The 25,911-nt window shown below is 40.7% G+C and overlaps 1 protein-coding gene across 2 annotated transcripts in view; it reads left to right on the top strand.

Moving 5' to 3' along the window:
• The first annotated feature begins 12,220 nt into the window (after positions 1-12,220).
• COPS2 (COP9 signalosome subunit 2) overlaps positions 12,221-25,911 on the top strand; it is an 82,159-nt gene continuing 68,468 nt past the window's right edge. For both annotated transcript variants that reach the window (XM_073653077.1, XM_073653076.1), the window contains exon 1: positions 12,221-12,375. In XM_073653077.1, the coding sequence (XP_073509178.1) occupies positions 12,322-12,375 (54 nt within the window). In that variant the 5' untranslated portion in view covers positions 12,221-12,321. The remainder of the gene's footprint in view (positions 12,376-25,911) is intronic.

Genomic DNA, 25,911 nt, shown 5'->3' with positions numbered 1-25,911 from the left:
GTGTGGTCCTTGTATGCTCTGAAGAATCCATAGGCCTTCAGAGACCCTTTTGATTGTCTGACATTAGACAGTAGTCTATTTCGGGGACTCATCACCCTGTGTGGTAATGAGTGGTGGCAGCATGTTGTGTAGCCGGGGTGTGTGGACTGTGTTGGGGTGTGATTCATGCTCACTTTGCAGCTTATACGCAGAGACTGAGTGAGAGGTGTGAGAATGCGTGGTGAGGCAACACAGAGACCGTTTCCATTTAAATGTCCAGTCTGGTTTATTGGGGCTTCATAAACCATGCCACAAGCAAAGGAAAATAAACGGCCTTTCAGTGCAGGCAAAACAAAGTAAACAGTTCCAACAAAGTCTCTTTAGAGACAGTTCAGGACACACAGGCTGGATAGCATCCAGCAGACCGGCTCAGTCTGGAGACATCACACAAGAGGTCTTCTTACCTCCACTCACAGAACATGTGTCAAACACACAGACTCCACTTTATCATGTGAACCACACCCAAAGGTGGGGTATGTGGGCAACCATCTCTCAGGCTGCCCATAAACCTGACCCAGATGCACAAAAAAAGCTTCTTAGTACTATTAGTACTAGAGCATTCCTCCAGGTTTACATCAGAGGGCAACCACTTCCGTGATGCATACCTCCCATCAACTATGTGTCCCGTAGCCTCATTACAGAGGATATAAATTAACATGTACAGGCGCACTCCACATCACTTGCTGAGAAGTGTGTATGTGACACCCCTCAACATTGAAATTGCAACACAAGGAAGGAACAGTCATGGAATTATGGAAATCACAGAACCGATAGACATGTTCATGATATCCAAATGATGAAAATATGGAAACAAAACTTTCAAAACATGTCAATTTAATCAGTATAAAGTGTGAGTGCTACTACTTCAAGCAGAAATACTTGCACTTACACGCCTTGGCTGCTATCAATGAAGTGATTAATGCTTGTCTGTGAAATCTTCTCTCGTGCTGAATACACATGGGCACACAAATCATCAAGAGCTCACAGTAGCACAAGCAACATGCCACAGTTTCTAGTGCTCAACTATAGCGGCTTCCATCATCTCCCCATGATACGATTGTTGGGATCCGATGGCTTCCCATGGCAGTCGGGGGGCTGCTGAAGGCCTTCATCGCTGCCATCTCGGTCAGCTTTAGAGGAGACCGTAATTTACACTATATATTTTAATACTGCGGTTTTGCAGTAGGTAGTTTAAAGAGGACCTGTCAACTGATAAAGACTGCCCAATCCACAGGAGGTATCTATCAGGCACCGGCTGTATGATCTCAGCCAGGTATGTTTGACTATGAAACGCCGCTATTGAGCAATTGTAAGTGCACAGTGCTGTATAATATGATGACTGCAATTTATTAAGAGGATAAAAACTTTGATGGGAGGAGGAGTGCTCTTTTAAATAAAAATTAATGAATTGAGAAGCTACTTTACCCAGACTTCTGTTGCCTGGCACAATTGGCCTGCCAGTAGAGTCTTGTGGATTTTAGGAATCAAGCAAAAGGTAGTAATGAGTGCATTAAATACTTGCAGATTTCTTGAGGAAAATGCATTTTTCATATGCTGCACTCAAGATGGCTTGTAATTCGCCTTGAAAGGACGTAATAGGATAAAATATCAGTTGTAATACATTTTTACTATTACAACAACTTGAAGCCTTGTTCTTCATATTTACTAGTTAGCCAAATAATAAGATTGCCCCCCTTGTCAGCGAGTTTGAAAACAATAACATTCCAAATTTGCAATTATTTGAACACTTTTTGTTCTTGAATTGAGTTGTTATACACTGCTCAAAAAAATAAAGGGCACACTTAAACAACAGAATATAACTCCAAGTAAATCAAACTTCTGTGAAATCAAACTGTCCACTTAGGAAGCAACACTGATTGACAACCAATTTCACATGCTGTTGTGCAAATGGAATAGACAATGGAAATTATTGGCAATTATCAAGACACCCTCAATAAAGGAGTGGTTCGGCAGGTGGTGACCACAGACCACATCTCAGTACCAATGCTTTCTGGCTGATGTTTTGGTCACTTTTGAATGTTGGTTGAGCTTTCACACTCGTGGTAGCATGAGACGGACTCTACAACCCATAGAAGTTGCTCAGTTAGTGCAGCTCATCCAGGATGGCACATCAATGCGAACTGTGGCAAAATCATCCATTTTCATTTTGTTGCAGCGTGTCGGTCAAGCTATTCACACTAGGTCTCTGTGTAGAATAATATTAGTAAATTATAGGTCTGCTGTTTAAAACCGTGGTTCTCTGTCAGACATATCACCTATAAGAGTGTTCCAAAATCAGCTATTTCTTCCATTTTCATTTCGTTGCAGCGTGTCGGTCAAGCTATTCACACTAGGTGTCTGTGAAGAATAATATTAGTAAATTATAGGCCTACTATTTAAAACCGTGGTTCTCTGTCAGACATATCACATATAACTGCGTTCCAAACTCTAGAACTCTACGCTGCAGATGTTGGGAAGGATTTGTGAGCAGAAGAGGGCAGTTGTTGACTACCAGCATCAACATGGCCTTCGGTATTCAGGTCAGACTCCACACATAAAACCTAAGGAGTGGACATGGATGTCAGACATCTGTACCATCCTTCAAAACTTTAAGGACTCCACCAAGATGGTGAGCGGCGATGACGCCATAATTAGCATCACCATCTCGCTTCTCTGTCTTCTGAAATGCTCTCTGCTCTCAATTAAAGAGGATGCATTGCAGGCGGAGCACGATGAGATGGAGCAAGGAACCATACAGGGTGATTACACACAGCCCAGCATCATCTCATCCCAACGTGGATTGGGTGACAATGGGGAAGAGGAGGAGGAAGAACAGGAACTAATTTCCTGCGCTATAGACGGTACTACCTGCACAACTGTCATACCGTTTGTTCAGCTTGGATGGCCTGAGGACAGGGAGGAGGAGGAAGAGGAGGATGAGGAGGAGAGCATGGTTAGTCGTCCTCTTGGTGAGGACATGGAAGTCTTGCCTCTTTGCAGTCTGGCACACATGGCTGAGTTTATGTTACGTTGCCTTTCCCGTGACCCTCGCATTATCCAAATTTTGGGTGACGTCATTTTTCACAAGTGAAAGTTTCTCTTTGTTCAAACTAGCGCTGGATATTATTAAGTTACTGTTCTTAGCAATTTAAAGCTGTGGTCAGTCTAGTTACACTGAAAGTAAGATCCAGTGGACCCTCCTGTACACTTGGGCACACTAAGTTTCAATGTTAAAAGTGGCACAACAGGTATATTAAAGAAGAAAGCCGGCGGTGTCATTCTTCATAAGTGAAAGTGATTCTCTGTTTAATCTGGCGCTGGACATCCTTTATTTACTGTCCTTTACAATATAAAGCTGTGGTCAGTCAAGTTTCATTGAGGAATAGATCCAGTGGACCCTCCTGAACGCTTGGATTTCCTTATCTTCAATTTTAAAAGTGGCACAGCTGATATATTAAAGAAGAAAGCCGGCAGTACCGCAGAATACCGGCATTTGCGATCTGGGAAGAATTCCCAGTACTGCTCATCTCTAAAAAGGAATTTATGTACTTTACTAAGTTGGGATCTATTGGTTCTTGCCTATTTTAGGTCACAGTTAGTTCTTACAAGAAGATCCTCCCTTCTATAGTTATAGATATTGTTTCTATATATACAACTCTGGGTTCAGTTATTGATTGAATTTATAGTGATAACGAAATCAATCTATTCCTATATACTAGAACCCTATTAAGCAAGATTTTGTTTTATGGTTTAATTCTGGATATGATATAACTTATATCTGTAAGGATTTGTTATTTAACCCATTGAAACACTGATGTCAAAAGAAAACCGTTTACACTGATGAATATTATCTTGTAAAACATTGTCTTTCTCATTTTTTAAACCCCATTGTTTTCTTTGAAATTCTATTATTTTCTCTAGCTTCAATATAGGATTATTCTATATAGTTATTACACTTATTTAAATTATAAGTAGTAACTTATTGGATTTTTTATAAAATAAACGAATTAGTCCGATCCCTTTATAGAAAATGAGTAAATTAGGGGCTATCCCCAAATCTAATGTCCCGACTTCTAAGAAGTCCCCCAAAAAAGGTTTACCCAAACAGCTCCATTCTTGTATTGACCCTGCAGTTGATACTCCTAATCTTCTTAGTCCCACTAAATCCAGGTCCCTATTAAAAAGGGTTACGGATAAATTTGAACCAAACAAATCTAACACATCTTTATCATACATTAAAGCTGTTAGACATGAAGGGAATAATAAAAATTTGGCAAAACCCAAAGATCCGTCAGGGAAAATATTGGGAAAAGACAATCCTATACTTTTGAACCCTGATTCAACACCAATAGACAATCTGTATCTTTCGATATCATCAAAAAGGAAGGGTCTGGTAGTTGGGGTTATAGATCCTCACATGAGGATCTAGAAAAAGAAAATGAACTGGACAATACTTCCCCTAGCTTAAGTCCAGAAAGAATCCGTTTTAAGAAACACCCGGATTCTCCTCCCTCAAACATTATGGGTAAAATCCCCATTAATAAAGATGATTTATACTTACCTATGAGGAATGAAATAGAATTATTTATGACGAACCTGGCCGAAAAATTTAATCTTAATATGAATACTGCCTTTGAAAAGCAAGCGGGGATATTCCAATCGACATTTGACCTTTTCAATAAAAAATTGGAAGAACAAGAAAAAAGAATAACAGATGTTGAGGGAAAAAACATTCAACTTACTAAAACTAATCAAAATCTAGTTCAAGAAATCAGAAAACTTAAAATAAAAGTTGCAGATATTGAAGACAGGAATAGAAGGAATAATATTAAAATAAGAGGGATTTCGGAAAATGTTCCTTCAGGAGAGTTATCAGAATTTGTTAAATCAATTTTCAAAAAGGCTATTCCTTCACTGTCCAATATGGACTTGACCATTGACAGAATCCATAGGCTTCCACGTCCTAGTTTCATCTCATCAGACATACCCAGAGATGTATTGCTCCGTAGTCATTATTATAATACAAAAGAGAGAATTTTTGGTTTTATCAAAGAAAAAAAGTATTTTCCAGCCCCATTTAATCAGCTTAAAATATTCTCAGGTCTATCAAAAGCTACAATGGATGATAGGAAAAGTTTTAATGATATAACAACTTATCTTCGGGACAAAGGAATTCCATATAAGTGGGGTTTTCCTTAAAAACTAATCGTTTTTTCCAAAAGGAAATCTGTACCCATCTATTCCCCGCTAGAAGGTAGGAACTTATAGACAAAATTAAAAATTATTCTCCCACTAAGTCTAGATCTTAGCTAAAAGATACCCGTTGAGGGGTATAGTGGTGTATTTTACAATCTGATTTTACTCTTTCAAGTATCTTTAGATGATCTATTGAATTTTTGCAATATCGTCTATCAAATTGGAAAAGTTTCTATGGGATCTTCACGAACTGTCCCCGAAAGAAGAAGCAGAATCCATCAGAAAGTTGGATTCCTTCAAGAGGACTCTGTTTTGAAATTTCAAGTTTTTTTTTTTTGTTCTTTCTGCTTTGTAATTTATTCTTTTATTTTATATTACTTTGGTTATATTATTGTTATAATTTGAACTTGAGTTGTTACTTACATTTTTCACCTGAGTGTCTCTGGAGACCTACATTTAGGTCAGTAAATACATAACGACCCTTTGTTTCATCTTGTGATTCCCTAGGATGAGTTTCAATCTCCTGACATATAATGTTAGGGGATTGAATAGTCCTAATAAAAGGTTTTCTTTCTGGAAAGAAATTACTAAACTTCAAGCGGATATCATTTGTATCCAAGAAGCAAAATTCTCAATAAATAGTCATCCAAGTTTTTACCACAAAAATTTCACACATATTTTCGAATCTCTAAATATTAAGAAAAAAGCAGGCGTAATTACTATAATTAAAAATTCTACCCCTTTCAAATTTATTGAAGAATATAAAGATAGCAAAGGTAGATTTCATATTCTAGTATGTTGCCTAAATGACCAACCTTGCACCATTGTAAACTTATATGCCCCCAACAGAGGTCAAATTGATTTCCTTAACAAGTTATTGGAAAAAATACCATTAATGAAAAAAGGAAATTTGCTCATGTTAGGTGATTTTAATATCGTACCGGATGGTGTTATGGATTCTTCTTCACCAACACGTCACCTTTCCTCTACTCTCAATAGTTGGTTATTCAAGAACGAATTATTCTACGTTTTTAGATGTATAAATACTTCTTCCAAAGAATATACACATTTTTCAGATGCCCATCAATCTGCCTCGAGTATAGATTTAATCGTCACTGAGATCTTTGTTCTTTCCAAGTTTAAAAAAATCACTATTAATGCAAAGTCTATATCGGACCATTCCCCTGTTATTGGAACAATTAATTTAGGTACTCCAATAAAAAATGATTTTTTATGGAAGTGCAATTCATATCTTATTTCACATCCTAATTATAAATCTGAAATAGAATTAGCCCTTAAAATTTTTTTTATTGACAATAATTCAGACTCTATAAATCCTATTGTACGATGGAATGCCCATAAAGCTTTCATAAGAGGAATTTTAATGCAAATTTCTTCGAGACATAAAAAAAACAATAGAGCCAAAATTTCGAAACTCCAATCCCTAAAGAACTTCAACAAATTAATCTTTCATCTCCCTCTTCTGTATTGCAAAGCGAAATTCTTAAACTTAGGCAGGAATTAAAGGCAGAAATTTTTTCTTCATATGAATCCATGATAAAAACATTAAAATTCAAATCTTACTCGTCTCTTAATAAACCAACTAGATTCATGATGAATCGCATTAAACAAAGAAGAATTCATAATAGAATCGACAGAATTAAATCGGCCGATGGCTCCTTTAGATCACATCCCAAAGATATTGCAGAATTATTTGCTAAGTTTTATCAAAGTTTATATAATATTAACCTCCAGTCTCATACCCTACAACCAAAGGAGAGTAGTATTGAAACATTCCTTTCTTCTATTGAATTACCTAAACTTAATAGTAATGAATTAACCCTATTAAATGCCCCTTTCACTCTTAAAGAAACAGCTGAAATAATTCAAAATCTTAAAAATGCAAAATCCCCCGGTCTGGATGGTTTTTGTGGTGAATATTTCAAAAATTTTAGTGAAATTTTAACTCCACACCTAACCCAAATGTTTAAAGTAGCATCTTCTCAAGGTTCCTTTCCGTCTGAGATGTTGGAAGCAACAATCGTTTTAATCCCCAAACCAAATAGTGATTTAGAGGAAGTCAAAAATTATAGGCCTATTTCTTTAATAAATGTAGATATTAAAATATATTCAAATATTTTAGCAAATAGACTGAACGAGATATTGCTCAATTTAATCAATAATGACCAAATAGGATTTATTAAAGGTAGGCAATCTATAGATGGCACAAGAAGACTAATTAATACCATTAAATTAATTCCTCTAAAATTCCATCTGTTTTAATAGCTTTGGACGCTGAAAAAGTGTTTGACAGACTGAACTGGAATTTTTTGAAACATACCCTATTGAAATTCGGCTTGGATAACCAATTCTTGACCAATGTCATGGCATTATATTCAAATCCGAGTGCAAAAATATATGTTAATAATCACCTTTCTAATTCATTTTTAATTTCTAACGGCTCCAGGCAAGGATGTCCCCTCTCCCCTTTGTTGTTCACAATTGCCATGGAGCCGCTGGCTCAAAAGATTAGAGAAAACCAAAATATAGTTAGCATACATACTCCTTCGCGCCACTTTAAGATTAGTTTATATGCAGACGATATCCTTTTAACCCTTTCAAATTCTTTAAATTCAATAAAGGAGTTAATTGACCTCCTTAAAATATTTTCAGAGATATCCTATTTTAAAATAAATAATGACAAATCAAAAATACTCTCCTTTAATTTAAAAAATGACTTAATTAATAACATCAAAAAGCTCTCTTCTTTTGGTTGGGCGGAAAAGAAACTTATTTATTTAGGCATTATAATAACAAAAGATGTCAATATCTTCTAACATTGACCAATTAATTAATACAATATCAAATGACTTAGCAATATACCGTAACCAAGATTTATCCTGGATAGGTAAGAATTTAACAATAAAAACCTTTATTCTCCCAAAAATACTCTATATTTTTAGATCACTTCCACTGAAAATATCAAGAACATATTTAACTACCCTCCAATCCCTTCTTAACTCATTTATTTTGGGAAATAAAAAAGCTAGAATTGCTAAAAATATCCTTTATAAGACAAAACTACACAGGGGACTTGGTCTTCCAAATGTTACGGTATATTATCTAGCATGTCTAGTCAAGCAAAGCTCATGTTGGCTACAAAATTTAGTTGCCCCGGCTTGGCTGGACTTGGAAATCACTCTAAATAACAACACACATCCTCGTGTTTTATTTTTTAAACATTTATTTATAAAACCTTCTAGTCTCCCATCCCATCCTATTTTTCAAGCTATCATATATGCTTGGCAAAAATTATCTAAACCAATAAGAGGTTCTGATAAACTTCAATATGTAAAACTCCTTCCACTAACATTCATTGCTTCTTTGGATGACTCTTATATTCCCTCTTGTTGGGCAAACTATGGAATAAAAAAAATTAAAAGATTTTTATGAGGGAGAAAATTTTCTTTCTTTTATTGACTTCAAAAATAAATTTAATCTACCCTCAACAGATTTCTTTCACTATTTAATAGCAAAGGATCTTATTCAAAAAAAATATTAGTAACAAACCTTTATGTTCTGAAGCCACTTCAACCTTGTTTAATAATTTTAATCATAAAATTTTTTGGAACCTTAAAAACATTTATAGTTGGTTCAATAAAGACACCGAATTGGTTAAGAATTCCTATATGTTTAAGTGGGAATCAATTCTACATTTTTCCACTTCTCCAGAAAATTGGGAAAATGCTCTAAGCTTTTCTTATTCGTCAAATATTTCAATGCCCCTCCATGAGGCACATTATAAATTACTTACTAGGTGGTACTATACTCCTACAAAATTATCATTTATAGATCCTAATAACCAACCGCTATGTTGGAGGAATTGTGGTTCCAGGGGGGATTTGTTTCATATTTTTTGGAATTGTCCAAAGATTAAATCTTTATGGTCACAAACTTTTGAACTCATTTATAAAATTTCTAAAAGTAAAATGAATATAACCCCTCAAATGGCATTATTATCTATTGGCATGGAAAATATCAATGGTTCAATTAGATCTATTATTATACATATATTCCTTGTTATAAAAAATGCCATTGCGTTTCATTGGAAGAAAACAGATCCTCCTACCTTTCCAGATATAATAGACAGAATCAAACTCCATAAAATCTATGAACATAAAATTGCCATTTCAAATAATCAATTTCATAAATTTTCCAAAAAATGGCTAAGATGGTCTGAATTATTTCCCTAATAAATTAATTCATTATTCAACCACGACTCAGGTGAATTATATTTCTGGTTATTAGTTCAATTCAAGTTCCAAATTATTTAACATAATATTTTTTTTTCAATGTAATTTTTATTGTAATATATTTTGTTGGTTACCTAATTATGTAATCTTTTTGTTCATATATTACATTTGGTTGTATTGTATGATATTATTGAGTACCTCTATTCTCCTTCCCCTCATTCCTTTTCTTTCCTTCCCCTGTTTCTCTCAATTTTCCCTAGTTCTCCCTTTCCTTCCTCTGCATAAAATTATTTAAAATTAATAAAATCATTGGAAAACAAATTTTGGGTGACAGTCATTACTGGTTGGTGATGCTTCTAGACCCACGCTACAAGGAGAACTTTATGTCTCTTATTGCCTTGCAGGACAGGCCTAATAAAATGATGCAGTAAGAGAAGGCCCTTGTTGCGGAATTATTAAAAAAATTCCCATCTGAAAACGCTGGCAGCAGAGGTCGCAGTTCGTTGGGACAACCAAGGAGTACAGGCAAGAGAGCCACAAATGCAATCCAGCAGAGGTAGGGAAAACTGTCAAAGTTCTGGGACAGTTTTCTCAGACCCTCCCATCGCACAGGCCCTGAGGCGCGGGTACTCTCACAAGGAGTGCAAAGTTTCGGAAGATGGTGAGGGAGTACCTTGCCGACCGTACCAACATCCTCCGTGATTCCTCTGAGTCTTATAATTATTGGGTATTCAAGCTGGACACGTGGCATGAACTGGCTCTCTACGCCTTGGAGGTCCTGGCCTGCCCTGCCGCAGGCATTTTGTCAGACCGGGTTTTTAGTGCCGCCGGTGGAATTATAACCGATAGGCGCATCCGCCTGTCAACTGAAAATGCTGACAGGCTGACTCTTATAAAAATGAACAAGGGCTGGATTGGGCCAGACTTCTCAACACCACCGAATGATAGCGGCATAACATAAACTCAAATACAGTGTTTTTCTTTGGGGAGGTCTAACTCTATTCCCATGCACCTCTGTCTTCACACCCAGACATGGGTATATGCCTCCTGATTTTGTGTATTGGCTCTTGTCCTCCTTCTCCGCATCCTCATCCTCCACCACCATATCACCACCATATGTACCATATCAACATATCTACGTCTCTTACAAGGGGCATTGGAGTTCCTCCAAATTTTTGGCAGCCGTTGCTTCACTGCATAGACAAACAGTATGGGAGACACACTTCCTAATAATGGGAACTTTGTTTTCAGGAGGCCCTCTGACCTCTACGTTTCTTGCAAGGGGCATTGGCGTTCCTCCAAATTTTTGGCAGCCGTTGCTTCACTGCATAGGCCAACAGTATGGGAGACACATTTCTAATAATGGGAACATTGTTTTCAAGAGGCCCTCCGACCTTTACGTCTCTTGCAAGGGGCATTGGAGTTCCTCCAAATTTTTGGCAGCCGTTTCTTCACTGCATAGGCAAACAATATGGGAGACACACTTCCTAATGATGGGAACTTTGTTTTCAGGAGGCCCTCCGACCTTTAGTGAGCTGAGCCCGCACTGAATCGGGAACATGTCAGCTGATTATTACAGCTGATATATGCCGGCAACAACCATGAGTGGAATCGCGATCCACCTTCGGCTGTTAACCAGTTAAATTATGCTGCCCTATATAGTACAGTGCTAACCACTGAGCCAACTGGGCTGCCCTATATATAGTACAATGCTAACCTCTGAGCCACCGTGCTGCCCTATATATGGTACAGTGCTAACCACTGAACCATCATGCTGCCCTATATAGTACAGTGCTAACCACTGAGCCACTGTGCTGCCCTATATATAGTGCTAACCACTGAGCCACCGTGCTGCCTTATATATAGTACAGTGCTAACCACTGAGCCACCGTGCTGCCCTATATAGTACAGTGCTAACCACTGAGCGACCGTGCTGCCCTAAAGTACAGTGCTAACCAGTGAGCCACCGTGCTGCCCTCTATAGTACAGTGCTAACCACTGAGCCACCATGCTGCCCTATATATAGTACAGCGCTAACCAGAGCCACTGTGCTGCCCTATATATAGTACAGTGCTAACCACTGAGCCACCGTACTGCTCTATATATAGTACAGTGCTAACCACTGAGCCACCATGCTGCCCTATATATAGTACAGTGCTAACCACTGAGCCACCGTGCTGCTCTATATATAGTACAGTGCTAACCACTGAGCCACCATGCTGCCCTATATATAGTACAGTGCTAACCACTGAGCCACCGTGCTGCTCTATATATAGTACAGTGCTAACCACTGAGCCACCATGCTGCCCTATATATAGTACAGTGCTAACCACTGAGCCACCGTGCTGCTCTATATATAGTACAGTTCTAACCACTGAGCCACCGATGTAACAAGCACAGGGATGTCAGCCATGTTCTGTCCATTCACGTTCTGTCCATTCACGTCATGCCCCATGAAATGAACACGCGGGTTGGGCCACAGCCCTGAAGCTTGCTACAATGCCCTCTATAGTATCCTTCTAGCTTTCTATAAGCTGTTAGATAACCATGAGCACAAGCACTGCTGCACCGGCCATGTTATACCATTATCAGTGTCCCTTCTGTGTGAGTACTACAAGCACCAGCAGACTGATAGCCGCGCTCCTTGTGAGCGCTGTTGCTATGCTAGTTGTTACGCTTGCCTCCCCTCCCCTCTGAACTTCCTGTTTACGTGTAACAGCCTTCATCTTCCCCTGTGAACAGCGAGTAGAAAACAATTCGTTCCGGCTAAGGAAATAATTCCGGCAAGCGCAAAGAATCCTGGGAAGCCGTTGGCTCCAGTTCCCCGGCCAAGATGTCTGACATGGAGGATGACTTCATGTGCGATGATGAGGAAGATTACGACCTGGTAAGTTTTCAGCAGCGGGGCCGTGATGTGCTCGGGCTGTGCGGCCCGGACGGCGGCCTCCCCTCATTGCGCAGCTATTCGCCCGAGAGGGAACTCTGTTGGCGGGACAGTGAGCAGGGACGTCTCCCTCCCCCAGGCTGGCGCTCCCGGGGGGCACTGCTGGTGTAACGGGCTCCGGGCGGCCCTGGCTGCAGGTCACCCGGCTGCCTGCAGATGGCGGCGGACTGCACTCAGCTCCTGAGGCCTTGCTGGCAGCCAGGTATAGGCCGCTGAGTACCCACCGAGCAGAGCCCAGCCCTGATATGTGTCATGTACATGACCTGCAGGCTGCTGCTCTCTGTTACCAGCCAGACTGTGGTGGCCGACTGTAATGTGCTAATATAGGACCAGTAGACAGGGAGGGAGCGGTGTGGCTGCTGCAGGCGTTAGTCCTCACTACCCTGTAACCAGCAGCCGCCGTGGCACGGCGTGCATAGGGGGAGGCTGCCGCCGTGGCACGGCGTGCATAGGGGGAGGCTGCCGCCGTGGCACGGCGTGCATAGGGGGAGGCTGCCGCCGTGGCACGGCGTGCATAGGGGGAGGCTGCCGCCGTGGCACGGCGTGCATAGGGGGAGGCTGCCGCCGTGGCACGGCGTGCATAGGGGGAGGCTGCCGCACTATTTCCACTGTATTAACAACGAGACTTCTGACAGGTTTAATTACAAAAAATGACAGCTGAAGGTTGTTCTGATTGGTGGTTATGGGGGACGAGACGAGTTTTGTTTTTCCTTCTAGGTTGAGATTCTTTGGCTGCTTTGAGACAATATATTGTGTGTGATTTATCCGGGAGTTGCTGGTTGTTGAAAACCCAAGTAATCTGACATGATGTCAGCGAGTCGCATGTGGCGTAGGGTCCGTTCACACTACAGGAGTCTGTGGCTGTAAGCACTGTAGACCCATTGTAGTGGATGTGCTAGAGGACGTGAACGACTTTCCACACGGACTTCAGGCCTGCAGTAATGGCCGCACGCGATACTATTGCATGTTAATTGTAGACGGCTCCTGCACCCGTTCACTCTGCAGACGAGCACATGGAGCCCAACAAATCTGCAGTTTCTGATCTGATTGGTCTGCAAAGTTCAGCGCTCATCCAACCTTAATCTTACGCCTGGCGAGAGTGCCCAGTGGTACCGTATAGCCCTAAAGGGATTACTGAGCTACTTTTGTGATTATTTGTAGTGCTGCTCACTGATATTTAACTATTGAGTAGTCCAAAGATATAAGTTGTGCTGTATGCACTGTTTTGGATGGCAGCTGACACTCAATTGTTAAAAATCTGTGTGCCGGTACATGGTGACTTTACCTGCACAACAACAAGTATTAAAGGGACTCTGTCAGCCCTTCTCTGGCTCTATGAAGCTATAGCTGTCAATCAAAAAGTCTGTGGGGTGGAGATAGAGGTGAAAACTTGAAGTTGGGAAACTGTATATAAATGATTGGCCTCGTGATGATACATCGGGCGCTTGAGCTTGGTTTGAATAGTCATTCTGTGCTGACACTCACTTTAAACAAGTTGCTTGACCAGGAAACCGTTTGCAATGTGCCTGCGACTTGCTATCAGACTGCTTTAGGGTTTTGATTTTGCTGTCAAAAAAAACCCACCAAATTGCAGAAAGATTGCAAACAAGTGGCACATAACATAAATGGAGACTTGTTTTTTACCTTGATCCTATCTTTAACTCTTCATATTCCTGGGTCTATTTTAATCTCTTATCACCTTGGCAGAGCCACTGAGCTCATTTATTGACTGCAGCGGTCGCATACACTGTGGTTAAACTGTCACCACTGCAGCCTGTCAGTAAAAAAGGGTGAGTATTGGAGTGTTACATTTTCTTTGGCTGCAACCTATTAGTACAAACTTCCTGTCCACAAATACACTGCTCATGGAGGCAGTCATATCGTTCTTTATTAGATCGTTCAGAATATGAATGTCATTGGGCTGTCATTCAGTCATATGCACTGCAGGCACATTTCACCATCAGTATTACGGCCTCAAGTTCAAGCCCAACTGCAGCTTTTGTGAACTCAACTTACAGTATCATAGGTACCTATAATGATTCAGGTCAGTAGATCCATGATTAGACCGGGACTTGTAGCCGTAATACAGAAGCTAAAATATGTCTGCATGAGATCTACACCTGAATGTGGTGTAAGGCCAGTGATGTACTATGTTCATGAAAATTATTGGGCTCATACTCTCAGGAGGTGGCCGTGGCCACAGTGTGGGTAGACGTCTAGGCATCAGTCCACCCCAAGGGCAAATTGTAATTAAAAAAAAATCTATACCACACGATTTTTAGTTTAGTGGCCTTCTTAATAGGAAAGCACAATTTGTTGCACTTTCCTGTAGAGGAAAACAAATGGCATGCAGCCAGACTCAGTCTGGTGAATGTTGGCCTATAGGACAGTTACATTACATATTGGGAGACGCTTTTGTTATATACTGTAGGCTACGTGCACTGACTCGGTGTGCACTAATCCTTGCTCATGCTTACCCAGTTGTATTCTAATAAAATGCTAACTTACTCTCTAAATCATACAGGCCTTATCCTAATAATATTACTCCACTGCGCATTCTTGAAAGGGAGCCGAAAAATGACTTCTATGGGACTGATGTGAATGAAGCCAAACCTCCGACTCCTCAATTTCCATGTCTCCAACTCCGACTCCCTCATACATGGCTGATGTTTAAGTGATGAATTTACTGTAGCACAGATTCATCTCCGCTAAAAGTCTAGACCCTTAGATCAGGAATAGGACAGACATTTATAGGACATTTCATAACTTTCCCAAATTCTTATGAAAAAATATTCCTCACAAACTGCATTGAACTACTGTACCCAACTTATTATATATTTTAGGAGTTGGAGTCAGTCCATTTTATACCGACTCCACCAAAATGGACTCCGACTCCACAGCCCTGTGATGGAGGTAGCACTGTAATATCTCTTCTCCATAGACGTGAATAGAGCAGAAGTCTCTCAGGCTTGCTGCCACTCCCATTAACCCACGGTGCACAAGTTAGCCCCATTCTTGTGATAGGGAGGGGTCTCGGCATTTAGACCACAGCAATCATACATTTATCATCTGCCCTGTAAATAGTTGAGAGATGACTGCAGAACTTCATAGTGAAAATTCACCACAGTGAATGCAACATTTCAACCCCAAACAGGCCTTAGTCTGGGCTGGTAATAACTCAAACGTGGAGTTTTCTTTGTAGAGGGCTGTGGTCCTATCTCTTATAATAATTTGGAAGTCCCAGTGGGCCAGTAATTTTGATCTGTGGGCACCTGGTTACCTGTTTTTCTACTATGAGGTTGTGGTGTTGAATCTCCTTCTATCCTGTAAATAGGTGATAACAGTATTTAATAGGGAAACTAAAGGGATTTTCTGGGCTCCCCAGATATTTCTGCAGACACCTTATATGACTGCTGAATCCTGACAGTGTGCAAGTCTTATGGAAGAGTAATTGTCGGCGCTCGGATTAATATTGTGATGCTCTGTGGTAGGATATGAATCCCTTGTACATACTAAGTGCCGTGGGTGCCTATTCTATGCAATTAAGGAGAGAAATGTATTAGAAGATTGGCTTTTAATATCCAAATGAGCAGAGAAGGCCAACGTTTGGGTCCATTCCGGCCTTGGTCACTGCCTGTGTCTATGGAAAGATGTGTTGGAGCTACCCATATCTGCTACGAATACACTCGTTTATATGGGAGTCGGGGACATCTCTTGGCAGGTAGCTATTGAATGTGCTTATCCAATTTAAGACAGGGTATCGCATTAAGTTGACATACTGTGCTCAAGTATTTAAATGTCATCAGGGTTCTGCAATCGTAGTAACTTTTTAGCTATAAATAAGACATAGAAACGCTGATCAGCTGTCATGTGCATCTTAACAGTGATCCACCCGTGGCTCTTAAGTTAAATACCGCTGTCAACCTCTGACATCGGCATTTAATATTCGCCCGGCAGAAGCGTGTCACAAGACACACCCATTGGCACCTCTGTCATGTGATCACGGGGCGCCAATGGGTTGTCATGACATCCGGGGGTCTGCAGAATACACCTGTGCCTGTCATTGTAAATCTCCTATGAACGGGCCGGGTTCATAGGAGATGATGATTTATGCTACACATAGCAGTGCTGAAGCCCTGCTATCTATAGCACAGGTGATCGGATGATCACAGGTTCAAGTCTCCTAAGGGGACAATTTAAGCCAGTAAAAAAAAACACAAGTTCAAATCACCCCATTCAAAATAAAACAATACACACATTTGGTATCGCTGCGTTCAGAAATGTCTGATCTATAAAAATATAAAGTAAATTAATCCGATCGGTAAATGGCGTAATGAGAAAAAAAATCTAAACGCCAGAGTTACGGTTTCTGGCCACCTCATCCTTGCAATAACAGGTGATCAAAACATCATATGTACCCCAATATGGTATCAATAAAAAAGTCAGCTCGGTACGAAAAAAAATAAGCCCTCACCCGGCCCCAGATCTCGAAAAATGGAGACACCACAGGTCTCGGAAAATGGCACCATTTTTTCTTTTTCTTGCAAACTTTGAATTTTTTTTCACCACTTAAAGAAGAACCTATATATGTTTGGTATCTGCAAACTCATAATGACCTGGAGAATCATAATGACAGGTCAGTTTTAGCATTTTGTTAACATGGTAAATAATTTTTTTTTTTATTATTATTGTAGAATTGCACTTTTTTTTTTTTTGCAATTTCACCGCAATTGGAATTTTGTTTCCCAGTACACGATATTGTAAAAGCAATGTTGTCATTCAAAACTCATCATGCAAAAAACAAGCCCTCACACGGCCATTTTGACGGAAAAATAAAAAAGTTATGACTCTGGGAAGAAGGGGAGCAAAAAAAACGGAAAATCGCCCAAAGGTGAAGGGGTTAACCTCTGTTTTTGGCACCCCAGCCACTCACCCTGGCACACAACACATATAACTTGTTTTCTAAACAGCGTAAAGTATCTTTGTACGTTGTGTTACAATTGTTTCCGCGTTGTATTTAGCGTCGTGGTCCATGTTGTTGGGGCATCTTCTTTTCGGCTTCCCTCCTGCCTGCAGTCTTTGGCTGGCGTCTTTGTTCTCTCCCACTCCACTCCCATTATTTTGGAAATCGTACAAGACTGCACAGAAGAATTCTTGGTGTACCGGTATATATGACGTTTCACACCAAGCACAGGCGATCGGCAGGGCTGTGGAGTCGGTAAGCCAAACCTCCTACTCCCAACTTTTCAATTTCCATGACTCCGACTCCCTCACACATGGCTCATGTTTAAGTGATAAATTTACTGTAGCACAGATTCATCTCAGCTAAAAGTCTAGACCCTTAGATCAGTAATAGGACAGACACTTATAGGGCACTTCATAACTTTCCCAAATTCTTCTGAAAAAATACTCCCCACAAACTGCATTGAATTACTGTACCCAATTTATTATATATTTTAGGAGTCAGAGTTGGTTCATTTTATACCGACTCCATCAAAATGGATACAGACTCCACAGCCCTGGATTGGTGCATCATGGCGGGGCCAATCATTTATATATACCTTCCCACCTGCTTGTTTCCCCTCTATCTCCACCACCCTCCCTCTTCTTTGATTGACAGCTCTGGCTTCACAGGGCCAAAGACAGGTGTTTTAGATGGAAACCAAGCAGGTGGGAAGGTGTATGTAATTGTTTGGCCACACCATGATGCACCGAGCGCCTGTGCTTGGTTTGAACAGTCATTCTGCGCTGACAGTCCTTTTAACTATGCACCTGTTTGCACTGGGTGCAGCTGAAAAGAACAGAACTTAAAGATGTAGTCCACTACTTTTACATTGATGAGCCATTCGTAGGATAGGGCATCAATGTCTGATCGGCAGTAGTCCCGCACCCCCGCCGAACAGCTTTTATCGGTGGCGACAGCCTCCGGCCGGAAGTGCTTGCAGTGCTTGGCCGTCTATCTGCGGTGCGGTGGCCACCGCGGGATGCTACATATCCGCCTCTCATTGAATTGGAGGCGGATGTGCAGTACCCCACGGCGGCCACTATCAGGTGGACGGCCAAGCACCAGAAGTAAGTACTTCTGGCCGCCGGCACTGATAACAGCTGATCGGTGGGGGTGCGGGACCCCGGCCGATCATACGGGGTCCCGCACCCAACGTATGGGGCATCAATGTAAAAGTAGTGGACAATTTCTTTAACAATTAGGGGTGTCAGCATGCTTAACTAACACATGCACATAAATATATCTGGAACTTTATGGTGGATTAAAAAAAAAATACTTTGGGGAACAGGAATACTAAGAGTAAAAACTGGTCACTTTTGACACTCTTTAAGTGTGTAAATATTTACCACCAAGAAAAGTTTATGTAAAGGCACAAGTCTATTACTACTAGGAAAATAATGTGATATGATAATGTACACATGATATTTATCATTACACTAAATTACACTAAATTATAAAGGTACGCCCGACACGGCAACAAATGTATCTTATGACCGATTTACACTGAACAACAGGACCTCATCAAGGATTATTGCATGTATTGCCTGAGCTTACTGTCCGGGCATGTATATTTAAAGGAAATCTGTCACCAAGCTTTTGACACCTAATTTGAAAGCAGCATGATGTAGGGGCTGAGACCCTGATTCCTGCAATGTGTCACTTGCTGAGCAGCCTGCTGTAATTTTCCTAACATGCCTTTATGAGCAAGAGATTATCACTAGAGGACTAGTAAATCTGGTGTTGTGTAGTGCTCCATATTCCTGTTCTGCATAACCCCGTCCCCACCACTGATTGGCAGCTTCCTGCCTATGCACCGTGCACACAGAAAGTTGCCAATCAGTGGTTTGGGTGGGGATATACTGAGCTCAGCATTCAGAGAACTGATAGATCAGCACCAGAGAACACAGATTTTATCAAGACTCCAGCAAGGAGCCAAGGAAGTGACACATCGCTGGAATCAGGAACACCGGCCCTACATCATGCTGCTATCTGACGGGGTAGCAAAATCCTGACAACAGTTTTTCTTTAAATAAATGGTATGCAGACACATACAGGCAAGGTGTCAGCTGAAAGGAACCTGGTGAATGAGGTCTTATGCTAGTATTTTAGGGTATGTGACACGTTAAGTATTTGGTGCTGAAAGTTCTGCATCATGTTTACTTCTCTTGGCAGGAAAAACACTGCATATAATATGTGCGTTTTTTGGTGTTTTTTTTTACTTGCGTTTTTGATGCAAATTTTTCCCCACTCATTAGTATGAGTGAAATCTGCAGCAACAACGCTGAAAAAAATTGACATGCTGCAGATGAACATCTGCAAGTGACAAATAGGTTTTGTGACAAAGCTGCAACATGTGGACAGGCCCTTAATGCAGGGGTCGACAAAGTTGTTCAGAATCTAGGAGCCAGCCAAAAAATTTAGGAGCCAGAATTTTTTTTAAGCAAACTTGGTTTTTAATTTAACAAAAAAAACATAACAAACGTTATAAACAACATTTTACTTTTAAAGATAATAAATATTATATTTTGATATTTTAGATTTTAGGCAACATTCTAGTGTTTTTCACTTTGCTTTTTGTGGCCATGAACATGCCTTGTGATTTTAGAGCTGAAGTACCAGTGGTCCACAGCCTTGGCAGGATCAAACGCCTTCACAGATGGCCCATTCATGGTGATCATAAACAAGTCACTTAAACTTTCTTCTTGCATCCTTGATCTGAATTTATTTTTGACCATGTTCATCAAACTAAATCCTCTTTCACAACATGAGGTTGAGACAGGGAGCACCGCCACAATCGACAACAGGTTTCCCAGAACTGGAAATCTCTCGGTGTTGGAGAGTGCCAAATCCAGAAGCTCACACAGTTTCTTTCCTTTTCCAAGGACCTTAAACTCATACCACTCATTGAGGAGTGAGTGAATGCATTGGTCATCACTTTCAGGTGGAGATAGCTGTTTACGAAAATGATGAGCCAATGCAGTAATCTCAACCACACCGTAGTCTTGCAATGTTGTTCCTGCTGGCCAGGCAAAGGTGTCAAACACTGCGGTGGATCTTTCAATATTTATATCACTTAGAAATCGCACTGTCAAGTATTTAACTGCATGATTAATTAAATTAGCTTTTTCCTGCTGAATTGATGCAGCTACAGTGTTGCTCAGTCCATGTAGCTGTACATTTTGAAACAGTCCTTGAAGAGATGTTCCTGAGACAAATCTGGCCTCATGTTGTTTTGGTGCATCTCTAAGTGAATTGATTGTTGAAATTGTGCTTTTCACATGCAACTCAATTGTGCTTAAAAAAAGCTCTTCCCTTTGAAATATAAGTGACAAGTTTTTAAGAATTTCCAGATAGTCCAGTAGAAAATGGAGCATGTGAACAAATTTAAAATCTGTGAGCTTTCTCAGTAAACCATGGGCAGCTGCAGAGGCACTGTCTTTTTCCGCAGCCACACTTTCTAGGTGGATTGTCACGCATTTCCAGTCTTTGACAAGTGCAGACAGAGCACCGACTTTGCTTGCTACCCATCTGACATTATGCAAGTATTGGAATTTCAGAATTGTAAGCTGCAGGTTTTCTGCTACTTGCTTCAGCTGTCGCATTCTCTTAGGTGAGTATTGATAAAATTGGTAGAGTTTCTTTAAAATAGAGTCAAAATCATCAATTAATTTAGCTTGTTTTACTGAACTTAATACACTTAAGTTCAATCGGTGTGCAACACAGTGAATGCCAATTAAATGACTGATGTTTTGGCGTATTTTCTGCACCAAGCCATTTTCGGTCCCAATCATGCTGGCAGCACCATCTGTACCAATGGCAATCAAGTGACTTGAAGAAAGCCAGCCTACAAGACCAAGTGTTCTAAGTTCTTCTGTGAGCGCTTCTAAATATCCATCTGCAGTAGCCATTTCAAGAGGAGAAACAGAAAGAAATACTTCTTTGACCCTGTTGTCCTTGATGTACCTGACATACAGAATCAGTTGTTCAACCCCTGCTTTGTCAGTTGAGCCATCTAGCATCAAGCTGACATATTTTGCCTCTTTGAGCTCACTGATTAGGTTTTTCCTGATTATTTCTGCAATATGGGAAATTAATTCTTTGCATCTTTTATCGTTTGCATATTCCTGTCGCACAGCACTCCCTAATTTCTCCGTCAACTCTAGCAACCCTTCAAAATCTGTGAAAGGTCTGTTGTTTTTGGCAATATAATAGGCCACATTAAATAGAATGGTCATATGTTTAAAAATGTCTTCATCCATTTTCCTTATACAAGCAGCCAATGGAGTAGCTTCTGGAGCCAACGCTGCATGTTTAGCCTCCACGCAATTTAGATGCTGGAGAGACTTTGCTGCTTTTTGAAGGTTTCAAGTTTAAAGGGTCCTGAAAATCCTTTTACGATCCTAGATGCTTGGTCAGCAATGCCAGGGAAGGAAGCACAAATCTCGCATATAGCTATACCAGTTGTATGGTCAAATTTAAGCCATGCGAGTTCTTTACACCACTCTTGCCTAAATCTCCTGGGTCCAGCAGTTTGACAACGGCTTGTTGATGGGGACTCCTCTGCTGGTGGGTCAACTCTTGTTTCTTCAGTTACCTGTTGCCCGGCACTTTCTACCTGTTGCACTGCGCTTTCAAGAGAGGTCTTTGTAAAGAACTGTGTCATTTTCAGTTGCTTTTCATTTTCTGGTATTCTCTCTGTTGCTCTGCGCTTCATTTTTTTCCTGAACCCAGAAAAGAAAAAAAAATGTGCACTTTGCTCTGCTATGCCAATTATAACTTACACATGATCTCTTTACCCTTCTTTGTCCGAGTGGACGAGGCAGTACTCCGGCTTCGTTCTCCCGGCGGCACCCGACTTTGTTCTTCCAGCAGCACTCCGCAGTCCGCCATATAGTACCCATATAATAATGGGATACACTGTGAATATACTGCCATATAGTAACCATATAATTACAGCATATACTGTGTATATACTGCTATACCCTACTTACAAAAAGATTTAGCAATGTAGGAAACTCCATTCAGTGGTGGTCCAGCAGGATAGGGTCTCTCAGCACTTCTAGAGAAGATTAAAAATCAATCTGCCTTATTATCCATATATTTTATTTTCTAACCATAAGAAGTTTCAAATCCTTTTTTGTAGGAACAACACTTTTCTAAATCAATGAAACAACATACTAACCTTAAATGTTTTTTGGAGGGAAAAGTAAAGATAAAATGTTCCGTTTTTTTCTTGACTTTTTTTTTAAAATTTTTACGAATGCTTTAAAAATTGCTTTTTAAAAAAAAAAAAATAGATGTCATTACATTTATAAATTTTTTATATTCTCAGTTTTTTTCTCAGAAAAATCAAAGAAACTAATTTTTTTTAAAAAATGCCTGTTCCGTTTTTTTGTTGACAAACTGTACATATAGACCCCCTCACACACGGCGTCTCCCCGGGGAGCACGGCCTTTGTATGTACTTACACAGGTAGCGGGAGATGAGAACGGGCCCCCGGCCACAGCGATCCTTTCCCCGTAACCCAACTCTCCCTGTCCAGTCCCGGAGCATAAGGGGGGCGGAGCAAAGTGGAGAAGGCGGCCTGAGCGATACTGTCCCTGCTTCCTCCGATTGGATGACTCCGTGCAGGAGGTGGGATTGGATTGAGAGTATTTTTTTTTCTTCTCAACTCCTCAAGCACCAGACAACATTTTCTAGGCGCCACTGGCGACCAGGCGCCTGGGTTTGTCGAGCCCTGCCTTAACGTATTTGCAAGGAGCTTTTCCGCCGCATGTATGTTTGGCTAAATACACAGATGCAGTCTTTCAGACTGATTTCAGAAATCTCATGCACACACCTTGTTTCTTTTTTCCTGTTTTGTCAAAGAGCTGCGTTTTTGCAAAATGCAGCATGTCACTTTCAGCGTTTTTCACCCATAGAAAGCAGTGGGTAGTGCAAGAACGCAGCAAAAAACACAGATATCAGGTTTTGCTCTGTTTTGGGTGCACGAAAATACTGAGGAAGTTGAATCATGTTCTTTTTTTATGCACCAAACCAGGGCTGTAGTGTCAGTAAGCCAAACCTCCGACTCCTCAATTTCCATGACACCAACTCCGACTCCCTCATACACGGCTCATGTTTAAGTAATAAATTTACAGATTAATCTCGGCTAAAACTCTAGACCCTTAGATCAGGACTAGAACAGACATTTATAGGACATTTCATAACTTTCCCAAATTCTTATGAAAAAATATTCCCCACAAACTGCATTGTACTACTGTACCCAATTTATTATGTTTTAGGAGTCAGTCGGTTTATTTTATACCGACACCGACTCCACAGCCCTGAAAAAACGCAGCAAAAACGCAACGTGTGAATATAGCCTTAGCCTGGCATGTATTGGGTTTCTGTAGTAGTGACATCAGGGATGGAGCTGGATGCTGCACTATTCTTGGCGCCAAGTGTCGGAAGCCCTGGAAAATGTAAACCAACACTAATAAATTTTGTAAAGTTTTCAGAAAATCAGGCACTCCATAAAATGAACTTCTTTATGTGAAAAAGGTTAAAATAATTACTTTTCGCCTATTTTAATAGTTTTAAATAAACAAGTTGACTTTTTGGAGTGCTGGATTTTCTGAAAACTTTACATGATTTGATTCAGAGCCAGTGATGAATCCAGAGCACCTTACACAAGGGGGACAGACTTCCCATTGGGGCTGTAACATGCAATGATAAGTTCTTCTTCCTTATGCACTAATAGGTTGTACCAAATTAAAACTTCCCTAATAGCCTATTTTTTGTCTGCCTCCATCGATCCCATAGAAAACACACGTGTGTGCCATTCATAAATTGGATGAAACCCTCATTCTCAAGATTTCAACGATTGAACCCCCATAATCAGAAAGTTATCACCGATCCTGAAGTTAAATGGCAAACTTTGATTTTGGGGCGACTCATTTAAGTGCACGGCCTCTGACCCTACTCCAGAGGATGCACAATTGATATTATATGAAGGTACTCAGCACTCCAAGTGATGAATGGATCATAAATGCTTTGTGAGGCGATCCCATAGGTACAGTATGCTTCGGTCTCAGAACATGGACCTTCATCAGACCTTGATTGCAGAAGAGAGTGGCAGGGAACGTAGGATAGCGCTGACGAATAGCAGCAACTATATCTATGTGTAAAGCCCCTATTCAGCGATGCCCTACGTTCTCTGCTACACCCCTCTGCAATCTATGACTGATGAAGGTCCTTGTTCTCAGACCAAAATGTCACAGTTAGTGTTGAGCGAACATGCTCGACACTGCTCGGTACTCGCCCGAGCATCACGCTACTCGGGATATTCGGCGAGCACCGAGCATTTCCGGGTTACTCGGGCGGGAGCTCGGGTCTCCGCCCTGCATGTTTGGCGCTCTTTACAGAGCCAATGAACATGCAGGGATTGCTGCAGCCATGTTGGTTGTGGGCATTACAGTGATTGGCTGGCCGCACAGCGTCACCTTGAGTATTTAAAACCGGGCGCCGCCATCTTGGACACAGTCGCTCCGGATTAGACAGTGTAGGGACAGCGCTGCTGATTTAGGGAGAGATATAAACTGCGAAATAGTTAGTGTAGGGTCTGTAAAGGCTGCCAGAACAAACAAACAGTCCTTTTCAGGACTAATATCCATCTCAGACACCAGGCAGGCAGGCTGTATAGGAGACACAGTGGTTATACCAACAAACACTGCATTACAGTCCTGTGTGCTCCTGTTGCTGAAATTGCTGGACTTAGCACCAGGTGTCGGGGGCCAGGAAAAATCCTTTTTTTTTTTCATCTAAATCCTCCTTTTTTTTTTCCTCCTTCACACTGTACAAATACCCGTCTTATTAACCTTTTGGTGTGTCCCCCCCCCAAAAAAAAGGCGTTTCTGATTTTTCAGACACAAATATAACTGTTGAAAATAGTCTGGTGTAGGCTAGAGAAATAGAAGTGTTGTTTTGCACTTCCACGGTTCAAACCTCTGTATTATCCATTTTGGGCCATTTGTATCTAAAAAAAAAATAAAAAAAACAGCTGTTTGAGTGTGTCGCTCACTGTTCAGCCGCAAATATCTCTATTTAAAAAAGTGTGGTATACCCCATTAAACAATAACTGTGGTTTTGCCATCCCACGGTAAAAAAATCTCTATTATTCAGGTTTTGGTAGTTTTTTCTGTAAAGAAAAACAGTAGTGTCGTGTCTCCTGACTGTTGTGACACAAAAATATATCTGTTGAAAATAGTCTTGTGTAGGCCCGACATCCCAGTGTGGTTTCGCAGTTCCACGGGTCAAATCGCTGTACTATCCAGTTTTGGGCCTTTGGTATCTAAAAAAAAAAAAAAAAAAAAAGCAGTTTGAGTGTGTCGCTCACTGTTCAGATGCAAATTTCTCTATTTAAAAAAGTGTGGTATACCCCAGTAAACAATAACTGTGGTTTTCCTCTTCCACGGTTCTAATCTACTCTATAT

Source organism: Phyllobates terribilis, unplaced genomic scaffold, assembly GCF_046119375.1.
Source record: "Phyllobates terribilis strain yellow unplaced genomic scaffold, ASM4611937v1 Scaffold_11__3_contigs__length_659146591, whole genome shotgun sequence".
NCBI lineage: Eukaryota > Metazoa > Chordata > Amphibia > Anura > Dendrobatidae > Phyllobates > Phyllobates terribilis.
The sequence above is the reverse complement of the archived record's forward strand: the minus strand, read 5'-3'. Positions and strand labels throughout refer to the sequence as shown.